The sequence below is a fragment of the Hesperophylax consimilis genome, chromosome 7 (genome assembly GCF_061612785.1).
Source record: "Hesperophylax consimilis isolate HC1 chromosome 7, BYU_Hcon_1.0, whole genome shotgun sequence".
NCBI classification, from domain to species: Eukaryota; Metazoa; Arthropoda; class Insecta; order Trichoptera; family Limnephilidae; genus Hesperophylax; species Hesperophylax consimilis.
Genome location: NC_142842.1, coordinates 22,182,218 through 22,201,860, shown reverse-complemented (window position 1 = coordinate 22,201,860; position 19,643 = coordinate 22,182,218). Strand labels below are relative to the sequence as shown.

Genomic DNA, 19,643 nt, shown 5'->3' with positions numbered 1-19,643 from the left:
AAATATCTTGCTGAAAACACTAAAAAAGCACTATAAACGATACAGAAGATGCACCTAATTAAATGGAACTAAATAACTTTAGTTCTCTTTCTATGAGTAGGACTCTGTAATACCATTGTCAAATACACCACAATATTTTTTATGTTCACATGTTTATATAGTCACTAATAAAAAATAAAATAAATTAAAAAACGTAGGATATTTATTGAAAACCATAATATGAGGAAGATTTAATACGGAATTTATATTAGCGCAAGGCGGTACCTGTATTAATAATCTCAGAAACATATTTCAGATCCTGTAATCCTTGTTTGCACTACATAGGTACGTAAAGATCCCTGTTTTGTCATGAGAAAGTTGTTTTACCCTTTAATAACTTACAGATTATAATAATATTACGAAACAATGAAAATAATTCTATCCTGGGCACAATGCTAGGTCAGACATTATTATCATTCAAATCCCAGGGGATATTGGATGTGAATGCAAACTTAGTGAACCTTAAGGGATGATAATTTAATTCTGCCCTTAATTTCAAATCCACTGAGTGGTGATATAACTTGAATTGGCACGAGTGTGTGAAACCTTAGGGAGGTAAACCATACATATATTTTAATAAACCATCATACATTGCTTAAAAAGTATCAGATATTTGTAAGAACTTAACTGAATATTTTATTTTGTCGATTGAATTTGTAGAACGAAGTAATATAGTAGCTACATAATATAAAATACTTTTTTCAAAATGTTAATAATCATTATTTTTTACAATATAATACTCGTAAAATGTGGGGAATAATTTAGCTGACATATTTTACATTTGTTATTCATAATAATACAAGTGGAATGAAAGGTAATGAAACAGAAATTTTCAATAAAACAAACGAATTGTGTGCTTTAATTAGATTGTAGGTAAATGGCCCCCAGCTAGAGATCGAAGAATAAATACCGTTTACTTCGGTAATTTCGAGTAAAACCTTTTGAACAATCGGTTCAGAGACTTTATGCAACGTTTTCTTTTTTTTTTCGAAGTTAAACTTGAAGTTAAAGTTCGAGGATCTCCGCGTTTGTGACGCCTTTATTTAAAAAAAAATGAAATAATATCCATTGTTGAATTTCTATGCATGTGTCGTATTATCACGACGGACGTGATAGTTTAATGGAGTCACGTACTAGACTTGGCGCACGATCTTGAGTCCTGAGAGGTTGTGGGTTCTATTATAATACGCGAAGGTGTTGTTTTGTGTTATTTGACTGTGGTATAGGTAAATTTAAAGGTTTGCAGGTACGTTTAATGAATAATAATTTTGTCATAATTGATTTCAACAGCGTTACATTGACAAGAAAAGTTTTGGCAATACAAATATTTTTACAAAAAGTAGGAAAAATATTTTTACTAAAAACAATAAATATGTAAAAAGACGGAAAATTAAGCGATATTAACATAATGCATCATAAAATAATGTAAACAATATCATAAAAAAGCAAATCAAAAGAAAGAAAACAATATGCAAGAAAAACAACATAACATCAGAGGGAAAATTCAAAGTAAATAAAGTCCAAATAAAAATTCTATAATACACAGCAAGGGTGAATCACAACACTTGAATCTGGAAACGTTCATATTAAATGAAAAATCTATGTCTGCTCAACATCTCGACCTTTTTTGAATCCTTGAAAACAGCCTTCAAATCATCAGTCAATGCTAATAAAAAATAAAGTTTTTTTTATCATTTCTTCCAGGAGTTGTACTCCAAGACGACCTCTGTGGCAACTCTGGTGGGGGTATCCGGTATCATAGCCGGCGTGCTATGCGCTGCGCGACTGCCCGCCTGGCTTGAGAGCGAGGCGGCCGCCCTGATTGCCGCCCTACTGGCCGCAGCCGCCCTCGGAGCGGCCGCCCTACTGCTTGCCTCCAGTCACGCGCCGCTGCCGCTGTTTGCCCTTATTCTGGTAAGGAAATATTTTTTTTTATACCAAGAGTAATAAAATATTTTTATTAGACAAATCGTACCGTTTACCCGGTGAGGGAAGAACAATTCGTATTTAAAACTACTTCAACGAATTCAATTAAGAGTGCCAACCAGTTACCGGATAACTCACAAAAATTAGAATTCAACACACTTTTAAAAAGTGATAAAAATCATGAAAAGTGATGAAATAAAAAAAAACCATGTTAAATAGGTTACATAACTTAGGTGTATGGGTTAGTTTTGTCATTGCTTTTAATGACTTTCTATAACTTTTTAAAAGTGTTTAATTGTCATTATATTGAGTTATTTTGGAAATCCGTCAGACAAACCAAATAAAACCACACATTAAACATCTCTCAATGCAACACTAAAAACAAAACACATTAATTCACCGCACTTCATATTTTCTTTACACTTCATGCTGTGAATTCCACTTCTCAACTTTAAACATAATATCAATAAATAACATTCACAAAACACATATTAGATCCATCCAATTCCCCTCCCTCCCACCACCCCACCCCCACAGCTCATAGTAACTAATCCTTTTTATAATAGAAACGTTAGCGAAAAAATTATTTTTGGTGCAGGTGTTAAATATGTTTTACCATATCTCATAAAAAATATTGTTAACTGTTGGTTTTATAATAACACAAAATAAATGCCACTACAAGCAATGCACCAAGTCGTATAACATTTGAAATCGGGCCGGGAAAATTAACACTCCTTATGTAGATGGCGATAAGGTTTAAATTCCCGCTCAACACCAGCCGCCGGTTTTTATTTATTCAAGAAAAAAACACCGCCAAATTTTTAATTTATTTATTTGTTTCTCCGAAGTTCAACCGCAGAAATTTAATTGTTTTACAATCATTTTCCAAATACCTTAATTTGCCACGTTATACTCGTACAACAAAACCATAACCGAAAAAGAGGAGATTTTTAACAAAAAAACAGTTTTTATAAGCCTGCCAGTCTTATAAAAGACTTGATGAAAAATGCTCGATTACTTCAGAGTCGAAGATGTTTTCTACTCGCAATATTTAATTTAAGCATCTAAAATATTTCCAAGCGATCAAATTTTCAAACCAAAACATGTGATTTTGCATTAATTTGTAGTGTATACCATTCATAAAACTCTTCCAAGCCTTCTTTTCCACTTTCACCCTACTCTGCCCATCTCTTACCAACTGAAATGGTCGAGAAATAACTTAATATGTAACGTTTTTCAACGTGCAATATCACAACAAAATATAATAAAACTAACGTAATCATGAGAGCCACGTACGCTTCTGGTCACAGGAGCGTACGCGGCTCTCTGTTAAAGTGACCAGAAGCGTACGTGGCTCTGTTATTATGAGAGCCAAGTACGCTTCTGGTCACTTTAACAAGCTCTTATAAATAAAATGGTCAAATTGTAACTGGAATTTTTGGCATCACTTTATTACATTGTGCGTATTTTAAGTCAGATTATAAATGGCTATTGGTTATTGATGGCTTTTTGGTTTTTAACATTTTTAGTTTTTTTTATTTATTTTGTTTTAAATCAAACAAAACAAAATTCTATCACATTTCGTCAGCCTTAACTCCGCTGAGTAAAGAAGGTTAAAATTATTTGGTGGTTATTTAATGTCTCATTACAACCACTGTAAATATTATAGTCAATTTGTAATAACCGCAAATTACATTTTTTAATTATTAATGTCACTAACACATGACGAAAGGATTTTCAACTTTCATTTTTGTCGGATAAATAAAATTTTAAAATGCACAAATGTTCAATTATGTAGTATTTTATATTTAAAAATGGTTTATTGATTAAATTTTTTCTTCATAGTTGTTTTTTTACAGTCAGGATAAATCTTCCGGTGTTCCTGAACGCATCGTAACAAAAATTATTTTTGTTCCTCTTCGACTGTAAGAAAAAGCCATGAAAATCTTGCATTAACTTAACAGTTCTTTCAGCTGTATCATTCACTACCCTCAGCGGCGACACCTTCTTTCTGACTTCTTGATACGAAGCATTATTTGACTACATCGTAGGGAATTCGTTAAGAAAACTGGCATCTGTTTTCAGACGATCAAACAAATACTTGCTCTTGACTGAAATGAAGTCGTAAATATTTTTCTCTCAAACAAAAGTCACTAAATTATGATATGAACAAAAACCTCAATACAAAACATAATTTAAACTACTTAATAAACTTACCACACAATTTACCATCAAGTTCTTCCTTCGATGGGATGTAACGTTTGTCATGGGTTGATAAATTTTTTTTTTGATATTTCGATCATTTTTATTTTAGTTGTTTGATCCACAGCGTCGTCAAACAGCGATAAAATAGATCCTTCATCGGTCAAACACCATAACTGCTTACTGAACAGAAATAAAGCTGCCATTGAGATGTTTTCATCAATTTTTTCTTAAGCCTTAAAGCACAAGTCCTTGTAAGGTGCTTTAACTGCTATAATACATTGTAACCATGGCTTGACATAGAATGTTACTATGAACAGGCAAACGTCTAAAAGTGCCGCCTTATCCTTACCGGTAATTTTAAATTGCGCACAAATTAATGATATTTTCAAGGAATAAAGCGCCTTTGCCATCTATCGAGTACCTGGAGGCCGAATCTTAAATTTTCTCGCTGTATCTCCTCCTAAAACTATCACACAGAACTCTAAAAACTCTCAATAGTCATCTCCGAGTATTTTTGTTGTCAGTGTAGTACGGTAAAAGTCAAACAAATCATCGATTTCGGAAGCGGTTAGGTGCAATGTGAGATTTTCTCTGTAGCACTGAATTTTATCGGGATCAACATTTTTACAGTTATCTCGAAACATTTTGAAGAGTGGTAGATATGTCAGGGCTTGTAGTCACTTATAATAATAATAATAATAATAATAAAAACGTTTATTTGACAATAATTTTTTACATGTTTGCATATAGTTTGTACACATACATTTAGATGATTATATTGTCAAAAGGGCAACTGCTCAGCTGTACATTCCGGATTTCTCCGGGAATGTAGCTGGTTTTCAGCAGTGCCTTTAATATAATGTGTTATAAATCGATAAATACAAATTTCTTTAAAATAAAATAAAATATAAATTCAGGATTAAATTTACATAAAATACATAGATAAAAATAAAAAAATAAAAATAATCACAAGTAGGTGTCCCTTTCATTTTAAATTCGATCAATGATGATGTTGTGCGGTTGACTGTGCTGTCAGCAACCATTCGCTGCAGAGCTTCTTAAAGCACTGCAACGATGTTGTTGTTCGAATAGGATTTGACTGATTTTTACTTCAATCACAGCTTTTAATACCAACTATGGCTATATTTGGTATATATTGACAGTTAAATTCATTTTCCGGATATTGTAGAACAAAACTTCAAGAACTTGTCCATTAGATGGCAGTTTAGAACCCGATATTTGGTGTTTTACGACTCCTATTAAAAATATACTCTTTCTAGTGCGTAAATCTAACAACATCTTGCCTGAACGAGTGATTTTCGTTTACTAACAAAATAGCAAATTACTACAAGCTCATCAACACGTTTGCTCGCTGACGTCTTAATGTACAAGTACTGACATCTTTCGATGCAAGTCGGCACGGGTTGCAGTTGTCCAAAGTAAACGAAAATTTTTGAAAAAGTGTTTTGTCATTATTAAAACAAAATTAGAGGGTATGCGTTCAAAAATAACAACTTTAATTTTTTTGGGACACCCTAATGTACAGCCTTCCTAATAAATTTGGTGTAAATTTTGTGCAATTAATAAACAATCGTGCACATGAAAACCTTACTAATAAACTAAGATAATTTAACTGATATTTAACAGCCATAAAAACTTCTACACATTAAACTGCTACAAAATTGGAAAAAACACTTAGTGTACTGGACGGGAGTCCGCACAAGACTGTAGATTTAGGCGCCGGGTCCAAACCGTGTCTTCAACCGATGAGAATGCTCCTTTACGGCCGATGATGATGATTGTTTTTATTTTTATTTTATTTTATTTTATTTATTTGGGAAAATCAACAGATTATTTACATATATAAGAATAAACTAAATAATAAAGATAAAATCCAATAACAGATTTTCACTTAAAATTATAATAATAATAAAATATATTAAAATAAGAAACTAAGGGTTCTGTACCCGTGGCCTGAGAAATTTACAAAAAATACAAAATTGTAAATAATAAATAAAAAATAATAACAGATCTAGGAACACAAATAATATACTAATAACCAGCTAAATTTCAAAAATTTAAATTTAACTGATATACTAATAACCAACTAAAATCCAAAACAAAATTTATTGTAAAATTTCAACACAGCAGCAATCAATAAAAGCACTACACAATAGCAATAATAACAATATAATAAATGTATACCTACAACTAAATTGAACACATGAGTATAAATTGGAAGGTAAGTAACTGGAAAGGATTCAAAGCAATAACATGATAACTTCAAGTAGAATATTTAAAATTATTTAATGTTAGTTATTACATATCTTTTAAAGGTTCCTAAATTACTTGAGAATATGTCCATATCATTAAAATTCTTATTAAATATACTACAGGCTCTGAATATAAACGCATTTTGTCTTATATTAGTAGAACATTTATGGAGATGAAAAAGTGATTTTTCTCTAGTTCTAACGCTCGGAACTCTAAAATTAATTTCAGACAGAAGGGGAGAACAATCAATAAAGCCATTGATAATTTTATGGAGATATATTATATCTGCGGAGTCTCTTCTAGTTTTTAATGGCTTAAGTCCATAAAGGTCCATCGAGCTGTTTACGTCAAGGTTTGAATTTAGTTTGAAATTTAAATGATGGACAAATTTTCTTTGGATGGCTTCAATGCGATTTATGTAAATATTATATTGAGGATTCCATATGGGAGAAGCGAATTCAAGATGACTGCGAACATAAGAAAAATACAATATTTTAAGTGTTATGATATTATTAAATTCTTTTCCAATACGGAATAAGAATCCTAGCATTCTAAGGGCTTTCTTAACAATCATATCAATATGAGCCTCAAATGTAAGTTTACTGTCAAGTATAACACCTAGATCACGAATTTGTGTAACTTTTTTGAGTAGTTGGCCAGCTATATGATAATTATGGTCAAACTTAATTTTATTTCTAGTGAAGGTAATTACATAACATTTAGAAGTGTTCATGTTGAGACGATTGCGGATACAATAATCATTAAGCCTATACAGATCTTCTTGTAGTTTAAAGCAGTCAATTATAGAATTAATAGGCAGGAATATTTTCATATCATCAGCGAAAAGTAGAACATTTGCATAATTAAAGCATTTTATAATGTCGTTGATGAAAATTGTAAACAGTAACGGTCCCAGGTGAGATCCTTGGGGCACACCTGAGGGTATATTTACAATCTCAGAGATGAAGCCATTTATTGTTACTCCCTGAGTGCGCCCATTAAGATAGGAGACTAACCATCTATATAAATCCCCATGAATTCCCAAAGCTAGTAATTTGGACAAAAGAAGACTGTGGTCAATTTTATCAAACGCTTTTGAGAAGTCTGTATAGATTACGTCAACTTGGATTTGATCATCCATTGATTTAGTAATGTTTTCAATGAAAATGGCAAGATTAGATACAACCGATCTTTTTTTCATAAAGCCATGTTGGTTCACGAGTATTACAGACTCGATGCAGTTATATAATTGTTCATGAACAATTTTTTCAAAAATTTTACTAAAGATTGGTAATTTAGATATCGGTCGATAGTTCTGGACATCATTTTTAGCCCCAGACTTAAAAACAGGTGTGATGAGAGCACTCTTCCAACGATCAGGAAAGATACCTTCTTTCAATGAGGATTGAAAGAGCAATAATAGGGGCTTCGAGATTACCTTGCTACACATTTTGATAAAGAAAGCCGGAATTTTATCACTACCCGCACCCAGTGAGCTAGAAATAGTATCGATTATTTTTTCTATTTTTTGTTTTGAAACTGATACCGAGGAGATATTAACTTGATTGTCAAAATGATAGTTGGTAGAGTGTACATCGGAAATAGTGTTGTAATTAAAGGTGGAGACGAAATGCTGTGAGAACAGGTTACATATTGCGAAAGGATTTTCAGCAGTCACTTCGCCCAGTTTCATAACATGAGGCAAACCAGAATTATTTCTTTTTCCTTTAACATAAGACCAAAAGTTTTTAGGGTCACGAGATATATTAAGTTCAGCGTTTGTTATAAATTGTTTAAGACATTCTCTAGACAATTTCTTTTGCCTTGATCTAAGGATACAGAATTCATGGTAGTCTAAAGGATTGGACCACCTTTTCCACATTTTAAACACTTTATATTTTTCCTTAGTCAGTTTTATTAGGGCTGGACTAAACCAATAGGGATAAGAATTATTAATATGAACTTCCTTTGACGGGACGTTTAATCGAATGATTTCATATAAAATTGTATAAAAGCGGTCAATAGCAGTATTGGTTGATAGGTTTAAAAATTCTGCATCCCAATCAATACTACTAAGGACGTTATTTATTGTTTCATAGTTAGCTTTCCTAAAAAGATTGATTGTTCGTTTGTTGTCCACCATAGGAGTTTCCAGAGATATGTTAATGTCAACAAGAATGCTTTTATGATGTTTACATTCAGGGATGAGATACTGGTCAGTATTTGATACAATTACAGGGATCGAGCTAAAAACAAGGTCTAGGTATGTATGATTATTATTTGGAAAGGTGCAGTACTGTGATAGATCAGTAAATGAAAGGGTGTCAGATAGTTTGGAAATAATTTCAGATTTAGAGCCATTCGTAATTTGCATACTATTACCATTACTTAAAGACCAGTTAATTTGAGGTAAGTTGAAATCACCCGATATGACAAAATGATCATCGTGATGTAGTCCTCGAAGTTCACATAATTTATCCATGAATTCATTTATATTTTGTGAGTGATTGACTCCTGGAGGTATGTAAACACAGCATAAATGAATTTTTATGAAATTATTAATCGTAACAGTCACCCAGATGTCTTCAGCATTCGTGTTAAAATCCTTACGTTCATGAGCTATGAGGTGCTTCTTCAACGCAATCATTACTCCACCTCCTCTTTTTTGCTCATTGCGATCGCGCCTAAATACCAGGTAACGGTTGTCAAATAGCTCTTCACTAGCAATACTGTCTACAAGCCAAGTTTCAGTTATCATAATAATATCATAGTTGTTATTGGTAACATTAAAATAAAATCTATCAGTCTTAGAACGCAGTCCAGTCACATTTTGATAATATACATTCAACATTTTAGTACATTTAGTTGATAAAATATATAAAATATAAGATTGATAAAATAGTTGTAAGCATGTTCTAGTAAATTATAAATATTAGAGTGGTGTTGTAGTAACGCAAGCAGAGTAATTGTAGGATAATTTGGATTAAAGTTGGTAGTATTAAAAGAGTTAGTTGTTAATATTATACAAATAAAGAAAAACCAGTACAAAGGATGATATTTTAAAGTAGGAAAAAAGATAAGGTAGATAGGAAAAATAAATTGATAATAGCTTATAGTCACACGAGACGATGCTAAATCTAAGAAGATTATCAGCAAAAAAACTGAGTCACGTCAGATTCCAATGTCACCTGAATAATGGGACTAGTTTCATTTTTGCGTATAAATATTTTTCCGTATTTGATCCATCTGAATTTAAAGTTTTTATCCTTGCTTAAGTCTCTCACTGTCTTGAAGAGCGCACGGGTTGCAGCAGTCAGATGCTCGTTGACATAAATTTTGGAGTCCCCGGGAAGCTTCAAATCACTTGAGTTGAGACTGCCTTTCTTCCTTATAGCAGCAAGAAAGTTATCTCTACTGCGGCTGGCTGTGAACTTTACTACAATTGGACGAGTAAATTTAGGATTTTCTCTGGGTAATTCCTTGACCCTTGTACGAGAGATTCCATCAATATCATTTGGGAGAACATCAACACCTGCCTTGGCTCCTAGCAATTTTATGATATCTATTAAATTTTCATTTCTTTTTTCCGGTATGCCAATAATTTCCACGTTATTTTTTAATGAGGTTTGCTCAAGACGGTTTAATTTGGACAATACCAGATTATAATTAGTTTGAAGTTCATTGTTTTTGACTTCGAGGTTATTAATTTTGGAGTTACACTCTCTTAGCGCATCATTCATTGTTTTTAATTGCATGAACACTTTATTAATTTCTTCTTTAATTTCGTCCTTAAACAAAATTAGTAAATTACCAAAGTCTGGCTCTGAACCAGCCTCAGCAGCGGGGCTCTCTACGGCAACATTACGTTTTGACTTAGTACCCGCTTTAGTAGGTAGAACAGACATTATGAATAGGTACTGAACTGTCAAGGTTATGAAACAATGAATTGTAGCACTCTGTAGAGTCAACGAAATCACACGATCACTTACGATGTACAATATACAAGTGAAATAATTAATTACGCAACAACTTTTTGTGGAATTGATCACTTTTATAAGCCCAAATAAACATTACATTAACAACGATTTTACAGTCGACCACTTGGTTCAAGAGTATTGTTAAGTAGTTGATATTGTGATGAAATCTGCCTCCCGCACCCAGGCTTGGTGAATAGTGGGCACTGGGTGTGCTGTTGTCTCTGCTCGCTTCTGGTGTTGGCGGTTTTCCAGAGGAGGGCCGGCTGGTCTTGAAGAGGTAACACCAGAAGATCTTGGAGCAGAAGACTCGGCGAGGTGAGGCAGATGTTGGGCAGGAGTCACTTGTAGATAAATAAAACGCTTGGTTTCGGTGGTAAAGATGAACTGATTTATTTTTAATTATGTGGCTGCTTATATTTAATTAGCCTGACTCGCGCCCGACATTGGGCTAGGAGCCCAAAAGTGGTGGGGGGTTATACCCGCGCCAACAATGAGTTTATAGCCTCCGACAAAATGTTGCATATTCATTTTGTCGGCAGTACTGGTGATAGTGGTCGCTTAAATTTGCGAGTTAGAAAAGATTTTGAACGCTTACATGAATGACAATTACATAGTTTAAATGCATAGTAGTTATAGGAATGTGTATCTTGACAACTAGATTTTTTGTTTGTCAAGATACGACAAAAAATAAGAAATGTTTGTAAAATAAATGTGTAAAAATGATCTCAAGCGATCAAATTTGTAAAACATGTTAAGTTAGTATTTTTCCGAGGTCCCCCGTAACATAGCGCTCAGAAAGAGATAAGATTCACTATGCTACGAGGTTCCTGGATTTTTGTACACGCAAAAAAGGTAAAAATATTGTTCAAAAAATGGTTATACATATGGGTGAAAAACAGCTTTTTTAATATCTCCTCAGCGGTAGTATATCGAAAATAGTGTTTATTTGACTACCGCCGAGGGGATGAACAAGTAAAATACATACATTTGTAACATTTAAAAATTGATTTTTCCTAGTAATTTTTACATAGAAAAAATGTTGGACATCGATCCGCGTGGCAGGTATGCGGGCGGTACGGTATCGATGCCATTCGGAGTCAAAGTTTTCAAGCCGCTTGGGCCGAAAGATATGATAGATAGATAGGGAGTTTTTGTGGTTTGTGACACAACCACAGAATCGTTTTTGTCTGGCTTGTGTACTCAGCCAGGCCCCGCTACTTTTGCCGGCCGGAGGAATCCCGCCGGCCCACTGAGCAGGCGCTCGCGCCCCCCAACTGCCTTTCTCAAGGCAACACTTTTCACGCAAAGTATTACTCAACATAAAGATCCACGCTGGCCCCTACAAACCGCCCGCAAGCACCCGAGACGTGCTCTCTTTTTAAGAGGAGACACAGACTTCCGCATGTCAAGATGTTCCCGACGAGGATGCTACCTGAAGACCACGAGGACTCCCCGGTCGTGGTGCCGCCCGGCGCTCACCAAATCGCGCTGCGTAAGAAGACCGGGACCGTGCGCTATACGGTCCCCGCACCACAGCCCCGCCCCGAGGACCCAAGGACCCGGAGACCATCCACCACCACGGCTCCCACGACGCCCGACGCCACCGAGATGACGGAGCCCGTAGCAGGCCCATCCTGGGCAGCAGGACCCAGTCCTGCCCCCACGCGCCCCCCGATAGGCCCAGCGTCGGCCTACGTGGCGCCCCCGAGACCGCAGCAGCCGATGGAGACGGCTGCCCCCCAGGATGGAGGCTGGACGAGGCCGTCCAACCCCGTGAAGAGGCCCTTGTCCCCACGGGGACCACAACCGCTCCAGTGTGGCAACCGATTTGATGAGTTGCCCGAGGTAAGCGAAGGCGCCGGCGCGCCGCGTATAAAGCGTGCCAATACTAATAATAATTTCTCTCCCGCAGGTACCGGCAGGAGAGACCGCGTTCCCCCGGTTGTGATGACCCTGGGGAACATGACGCACGCGCAGATCACAGCTGCGGTGCAAGGACATCTGGGAGCTGGTAAGCCCTTCACTTTCAGATACAACAGGGGCGGCACGGCTAACATTTTCGTGCGCACGATGGAGGACCACCGCGCCCTTACCAACGGGCTGCGAGTGGAGGCTCGCGGCTTCCACACGTTCACGGCCGAAGCGGAAAAGATGAAAAAGGCCGTCATCAAGGGCCTGCCGCTCGTCGAAGTGGAAGAAATAAAGGCAGATCTGGAATCACAAGGATTCCCAGCAGTGAAGGTGGTCAAGATGACCGCCTCAATAGAATATCCCATATACTTAGCGCACTTCAATAAGGAAGTCAACATGGGACAGCTGCGCGCGGCCGTCAAATACCTGTGCCACTGCCGAATTCGACTCCAGAAGCACAGGAGCAACCACCTTCAGCACGGCACTCAGTGCTACAGATGTCAAGACTTCGGGCATGGGTCCCGAAACTGCTCGCACACAGCAAGGTGCGTAAAATGCTTACTGGAGCATGCTTCGGCAGAATGCCCCAAGAAGACGAGAGATGAGCCCGCCGCATGCTGCAACTGCTCAGGCCCGCATCCCGCCAATTACCGAGGCTGCCCCAAGCGGGTAGCGTACGTCGCCTCAATACAGCAGCGACCTGCCAGAAGGGCCCAACGCCCGCCGGCAGAACAGAACCCGAGCAGGCCACCTCCTCAGCCGAGGACGGATGGACGCACATGGGCCAACGTAGCCGGAGGCACCGCCCCCGCCCAAGAGCAGCGCGAGACCGCGCCGCCCCCACAGCCACGCCCACAGCAGGAGCCCGTGCGCGCGCCCACCTCTTCAGATGACAACCTGGACCTGATGGCCCTGCTCCAAGGCCTCCTGAGGATGCGATCACAGCTCGCCCGCTGCGCAACAAGAGCAGACAAGCTCGTCATCCTGATTGAGCTCCTAGACACCCTCGATGCCTAATACCGAGACGGTGAAAGTCCTCGTATGGAACGCATTTAGCGTGCGCAACAAGACAGACGAACTGCTCGCTTTGGCAAACGAATTACACACCGACATTATTCTCCTATCAGAATCTCACTTGAATCCAAGCGTACCGCTGAGAGTGCAAGGTTTCGAGATTTATCGTGACGATCGACAAGGAAGATCAGGCGGAGGAACCGCAATATTCGTTCGGCAATCTATGACGTCCACAAGAATACCTACTCCGAAGTTGAAGCACGCTGAAGCCACGATTATCGAAGTCACCATAGAGGGTAGAGCGCATACCATCATCTCCGTATACTGCACCCAACATAACCTAGTGAGAGAAGACCTCAATAAATTGCTCAATCTGGGACCGATTGTTGTGATGGGAGGCGACTTGAACGCCAAACACAACTATTGGAATAACTACAGAGGAAATGCGAACGGAAATACGCTCTTTACACACATGCAGACAAATACCTATTCGATAATGGCGCCCGACAGACCTACGTACTACTCGCAACGATCTAGATATCCGAGTACACTGGACATAGTACTCGAGAAAAATGTCAAGACAATATCTCCACTGCGCACACTAGACGAACTGTCTTCGGACCACCTGCCCGTGAGCTTTACTATAGGCGGCACAACTTCAAGGACCCCCAGAAAACAGCGAAATTACAAGGATGCGAACTGGGAAGGATTCAAAAAAGAAGTCAACGAACGAATTCATCTCACTTCGGGAACTCTGCGCACGCCACAAGAAATCGACGCAGCTACAAGCACTCTCACAGAGATTCTTCAAACAGCACAAGACACACACATTCCTCTCAAAGAAATACATTCATACACGATCAAGCTTCCCGAACACGTTTTATCGCTCATCAAGGACAAAAATCGCCTGCGACGCATGTACCACCGCACGCGTGACGAATACTTCAAGACAGCGTACAACTGCCTGCAGAGGGAAATCAAGACCGAAATTGCAGAACTCAAGCGCGAACTTTGGGACAAAAAAGTTGCGTCGCTCACGCCGAAGGATAATTCCCTATGGAAAATGGCGAGCGCGCTGAGACATAAAGATTACACAATTCCCCCGCTACAGAAATTGAACGGCCCCGGGACGGCGCTTTCGCTACAAGAAAAAGCTGAAACACTCGCCGACGGGTTCGAGAGAGCTTACGCCGCTACAGACGGCCTTTCCGACCCGGCTACGGACCGGATCGTAGCTGACTCTCTACGAGATTTGAACGAAGCGGAGCAGACAAACGCTGAAGATATTCATTTCACAACGCCGAGCGAGATTGCGGTCACAATCAAGCGACTCAGAACGAACAAGGCGCCGGGAAGCGATCAAATACACAACATTCTACTCAAACATCTTCCTCAAAAAGCCATCATCTACACAACAAAATTGTTCAATGCCTGCCTCATGACCGGGCATTTCCCCCAGATTTGGAAATCGGCGACCGTGCTGCCTTTCGCAAAGCCGAATAAAGATAGAACGCAACCGACAAGTTACCGGCCGATTAGCCTATTATCTACGCTGAGCAAGGTATTTGAACAAATTATACTCAACAGGCTTGTACCACACCACGACGACAACAAGACTTTGCCAGACGAGCAGTTCGGCTTCAGAAAGAGGCACTCCACGACCCATCAACTCACCAGAGTAGCGGAATTTATCGCAAGAAAATTTAACGAACATCGCTTCACCGCCGCTGCGCTCATCGACCTAGAGAAGGCATTCGACACCGTATGGATTGACGGGCTCGTGCATAAGCTGCACCGCACTAACACGCCCATATACCTAACGAGACTGATACAGGAATACCTAAAGAATAGATCGTTCAGAGTGTTCATAAGGAACGTGCTATCTTCAATGCGTGAGATTCCAAAAGGCGTGCCGCAAGGAAGTTTACTGGGACCATTTCTCTTCATTCTATTCACCTACGACATCCCCCGAGACGAGAGATGCAATCTGTCTATCTACGCAGATGACGTCAAACTATACGTTTCTTCGCTGAAAGCGAACATGGCCGCGATTTACCTACAGAGAGCGCTCGACGCGCTCGTAGAGTATTACAAGAAATGGCGCCTGAAACTGAACGAGGCGAAAACCGAAGCCATCATGTTTACGAGAAAACGTATAAATAGAAAACCTGACTTCAACATCGAAATGGGAGGACACAGCATTGAATGGAAAGATGAAGTTACATATCTCGGCCTGACCATGGACTCCCGCCTCAACTGGAAATCTCACCAAGCGAAAATGCACGCGCGCACGCGACAAGCGATCGGCATGATGAAGCCAATTTTCAATAGACGGAGTCCGCTACTTCCCAAAACCAAACTCCTCATCTACTACTCGCTCATTCGTCCGGTACTCTCTTATGCGATTCCCGTATGGAGCAGCATCTCACACACAGACCACAAGAATCTACAGACACTTCAAAATCTCTGCATTAAAATCACATACAACACGAGACTCAGAACAAACTTGAAGAGATTACACGAACGAGAACAAATTCCAACTCTATACGAATTCACACACAGACTGACTGAACGCTTTTACAAATCACTCACACTTAGTAAAAATCAACTAATACGAGACATAGGACAATACAATGCTCCGAGCGACCTGACATTCAGATACACACATAGACTACCAAAACACATCCTCATGGACCATGACCACATATGGCACATACCAGAACTAGACGCGGACGAATAGCGAGCAGTAGGTATTTCCTAAACTCCCGACCTTCTTCCCAAATATATAATGTTTATATATCTATTTATATATTTATATAATATTTTATAATTTGTATGTATATGTATGTTTATTTTCTATCTTCCCATAAGTATATATTAACATAAAAACAGACACACACACACACATCTCAAAAATGCAGGACATCATATACCGATGTTACTGAAGGCCGCAAACGTTTCAAGTTGACGTTCGGCCGCTCCTTCCTGGGTAAGGTTTTCTGCGATTTTCCTTACTCCCAACGGCAAATGCGGAAGGACTCCAACAAAAGGGCGCAGCCAAAATTTCCCTCCCATTCCCAACACAACACAAACAGACACGTATGTAGTATATGGCCGCTGTAGGTCGCCGCTGGTGCTGATGCTGGATGATGATACATGCAATTTTAGTAGGGTTTTTAGGTAACAAATTTTTTCCCTACCGAGAAAATACAAGGCCTCTAAGTCTATAAAAGCCAGGTAATATTTAAATAAACCCATATGAGGTAAAAATTGTGAGGCGCATATGACGCCGTTCTATTTGTATAAAGAACATTAACTTTAAATTCAGTAAATTTAAATGATTCACCACTTCATGGAATATAAGAATCTAGAAAATGAAAAAAAAAAAAAAATGCTTGGGCCGAAAATTGGACAAAATGGCCAGTGGCGGGGAGTGGTGATTTTGCCAGTGGCGTGGGGTAGGCACATTTTATAAAAGTAAAACAGTTTTTATGAAATTAAATAATGTGGTCAACTACGTCCGTTACACTTAGAGTTTTACGTGAACCTCCAAAAATTGTGGGGAATAAGTCATTTAAAAAACACATTCAGTTTATTAAGAGAATTTGCAAGAAAACTGCCCCTTCATTTTTTATCTCGTTTTTACAATAAAAAAATATAGTAAAATTCCCAGAAAATAACGGAAAAATACAATTTTTATCGAAATCTTAGATTTGTATTTACCTACACAAGCAAAAGGCGTTTATGTTATTGGAAAAAAAAACATGTCAGAAAAAACCTAACTTTTTCAAGACTCAATCTCATCTTAAAATGCGACGTGGCCAGCTATTTCGCAGCCAGTTAAAGACATTTTTATTAATACGAATTTCAAAAAAGAGGTTGTATAATTTTATTAAATGTAAAACTAAAACACCGTTTAACGGAAGTTGTAATTTTTATTAGTAAGGCTGGTATTGTGTAAGTTCATTTGGAATAAGTAACGAAAAAAACATATACAGATTTATATTATTCAATATACGTTGTATGACAACGATATATTTATGAACTTAATTCTACGAGGCGTCTATTTGAAGTCAATGGACGTTTTTTTTAAATCGTAAATTACCGAGACTGAGGGAGCATCCATTCGTGACCCTTGCTTTAATAGACTGGAACATGTATGCATAATGATCACCGATCTATTTGAAAACTTCGCTGTGATCGCATTTAAACAGCTTTTATTAACGCCTAGTAAGCTATTTAGGTGACCCGCCTTTCGCTATATCAAAATTATCTATACAATATCTGTAAGCAGCCAATGGAAATGTACATTTTTGTTTTACGCTTAGTCTTTTATTTAACACTTAAGGAGTTTTCCGGTTTGTACTAAAGCGAAAGGTACTGTTTTATCACCTGGTTGAGTGAAATAGAGAGGTGTGTTAAGGAAAGATTTTTAGAAAGACATTTGTTAAAGCGGGTATTGAAGAGGAGAAAAATGTCGGAGGATTTTTCCCACCTCTTTCGGCCTGCTATCATTCTCAATAAGGGGCGCCTCAATTCTAATCCTTACGGTGATCACAAGATTTTCGAGTCTTTGTATGTCTTTTGCGAGACAATATCTTTTTTTGGACTCTAGATTTCAACATTTTTTAATCTAATGATAAAATGTCTAATTGCCAACTTATCACAATAACACATGTAATTAAATTTATTTAACATTTTTGGATCATTTCATTTGAATTGTCGTTGATCTTACGACAACTACGAGTACATCGCTTTTTTCGTGAAGTAAAATTCAATAGCTTTTCAACTAATTCCATGCAATCACTCCTTTAAATGTAACACTTTGTGGAAAGAAAAAGGATATTAAACCCTCTATTTATCAATTAATTATTACTTTTGTTACTCGCGGTTTTGTCGCTTAAAAACACAATCTGATTTTCTAACGTCGGTTTTGCTAAAACCGCCTTCAATTGTTGTTATTTAACTTCCCAGCAGTAGTATAATGGAAGTCTCTGAATAAAACGAAGGTAAATCATTCAATTGTTATTCAACGAAGATAATGGCACCGGCGCGTTATTTATTTGACACAGTACAACAGATGCCGTTTTAATACCGTCGGAATTTCCGAGACTCCATTTTTGCGCGATAAAGGTTATTAAATTTAACTTTACCATGTTTTTCGAGTCCTTGTTTACGAGTGAGGCTGGGAATGTTGGGCCAAATAAATGAAATAAAGGAATGTGGAAACGGAAGATTGTTTCAAAATTAATGTTTAATCTTTCTTATTTCAGGGGAAACTGCATAATCCTTCAGATTGGGATGTTTTTGGGGCATTATTTGGGAGCGAAAGAATTACGGAAAAAGAAAATCAACTTTAGATCTTAAAAATGTATTCTGTTCATTTTCGTGCGGAACCTGTGTAAAACCGGAAAAGCTTTGGAATCGAAATTGTAAAATAAAATATAAATTTATTGTTATTTTTTTTATAATTCTTGGAACTCCATATTTTTTTTAATTTTTTTTTTTATTATTTAATATTGAATTTACAATTACATGTTATTACATTACATTAAGTTTATTTTCTTTTTATTACAGTACATCGTGGTACACCTTTTTTTAGAGCAAATGCTCGTGTTAAAAAGGCGGAGAATTGCGTGTAGCAATAGCAATTTAACATATTTTTTCAGAGAGTGTAAAGATAATGAAAAGAATTTTTATTTTTTAATATAAGAAAATAAAAATTTTATATGTAACAAAATTTTATCAAATAGAAAAGAGAAAAGGATGTAGAAGAAGGAAAGAGATAATAATAAGAAATAAGAGAAAAGGATTTCAATATAATAATAATTGAGAGATTAAATTGTATTTTTAAGTATAAACGATTTTAATATGCTATTGATATAGTGTTTTTATTGAGCTTATATAATGATCGTGATTAATTTTTGTGAGTTATAATACCGTGTAGTAACACCAGTGTAATGTTACTCTCCCTTCTTATTTTGCCAGTGCTTTGGACAGCGTTACGGCGGACATCTGCCCTGATGATGGACACTGTATTGTTGTCGGAAACGTTTGCTAAAGAAGGAGAAAGCGCAACCCGGCAACCCACAATGATTAACCATGATACAGCGCCCTTGAGGTGATTTCTCACGAAAACGGCGCTATATAAATTAGCCAAATATTATTATTATTTAAAAAAAAAAAAATTCCAACAGAATAAGAATTTCATTAAATTAAATTATGGCTTTAAAATATCATACAGATCAACGAATGCTGATTCTGAATGTATAAGTTTTATTATTATACAGTAGAATT

At 37.4% G+C, this 19,643-nt stretch overlaps 1 protein-coding gene across 1 annotated transcript in view; it reads left to right on the top strand.

Moving 5' to 3' along the window:
• The window catches only part of Ac76E (adenylate cyclase type 2 Ac76E), a 400,108-nt gene that overhangs the window by 136,953 nt on the left and 243,512 nt on the right, over nt 1–19,643 (top strand). The window contains exon 3 of the mRNA XM_089633305.1: nt 1,744–1,953. Within this exon, the coding sequence (XP_089489431.1) occupies nt 1,744–1,953 (210 nt within the window). The remainder of the gene's footprint in view (nt 1–1,743; nt 1,954–19,643) is intronic.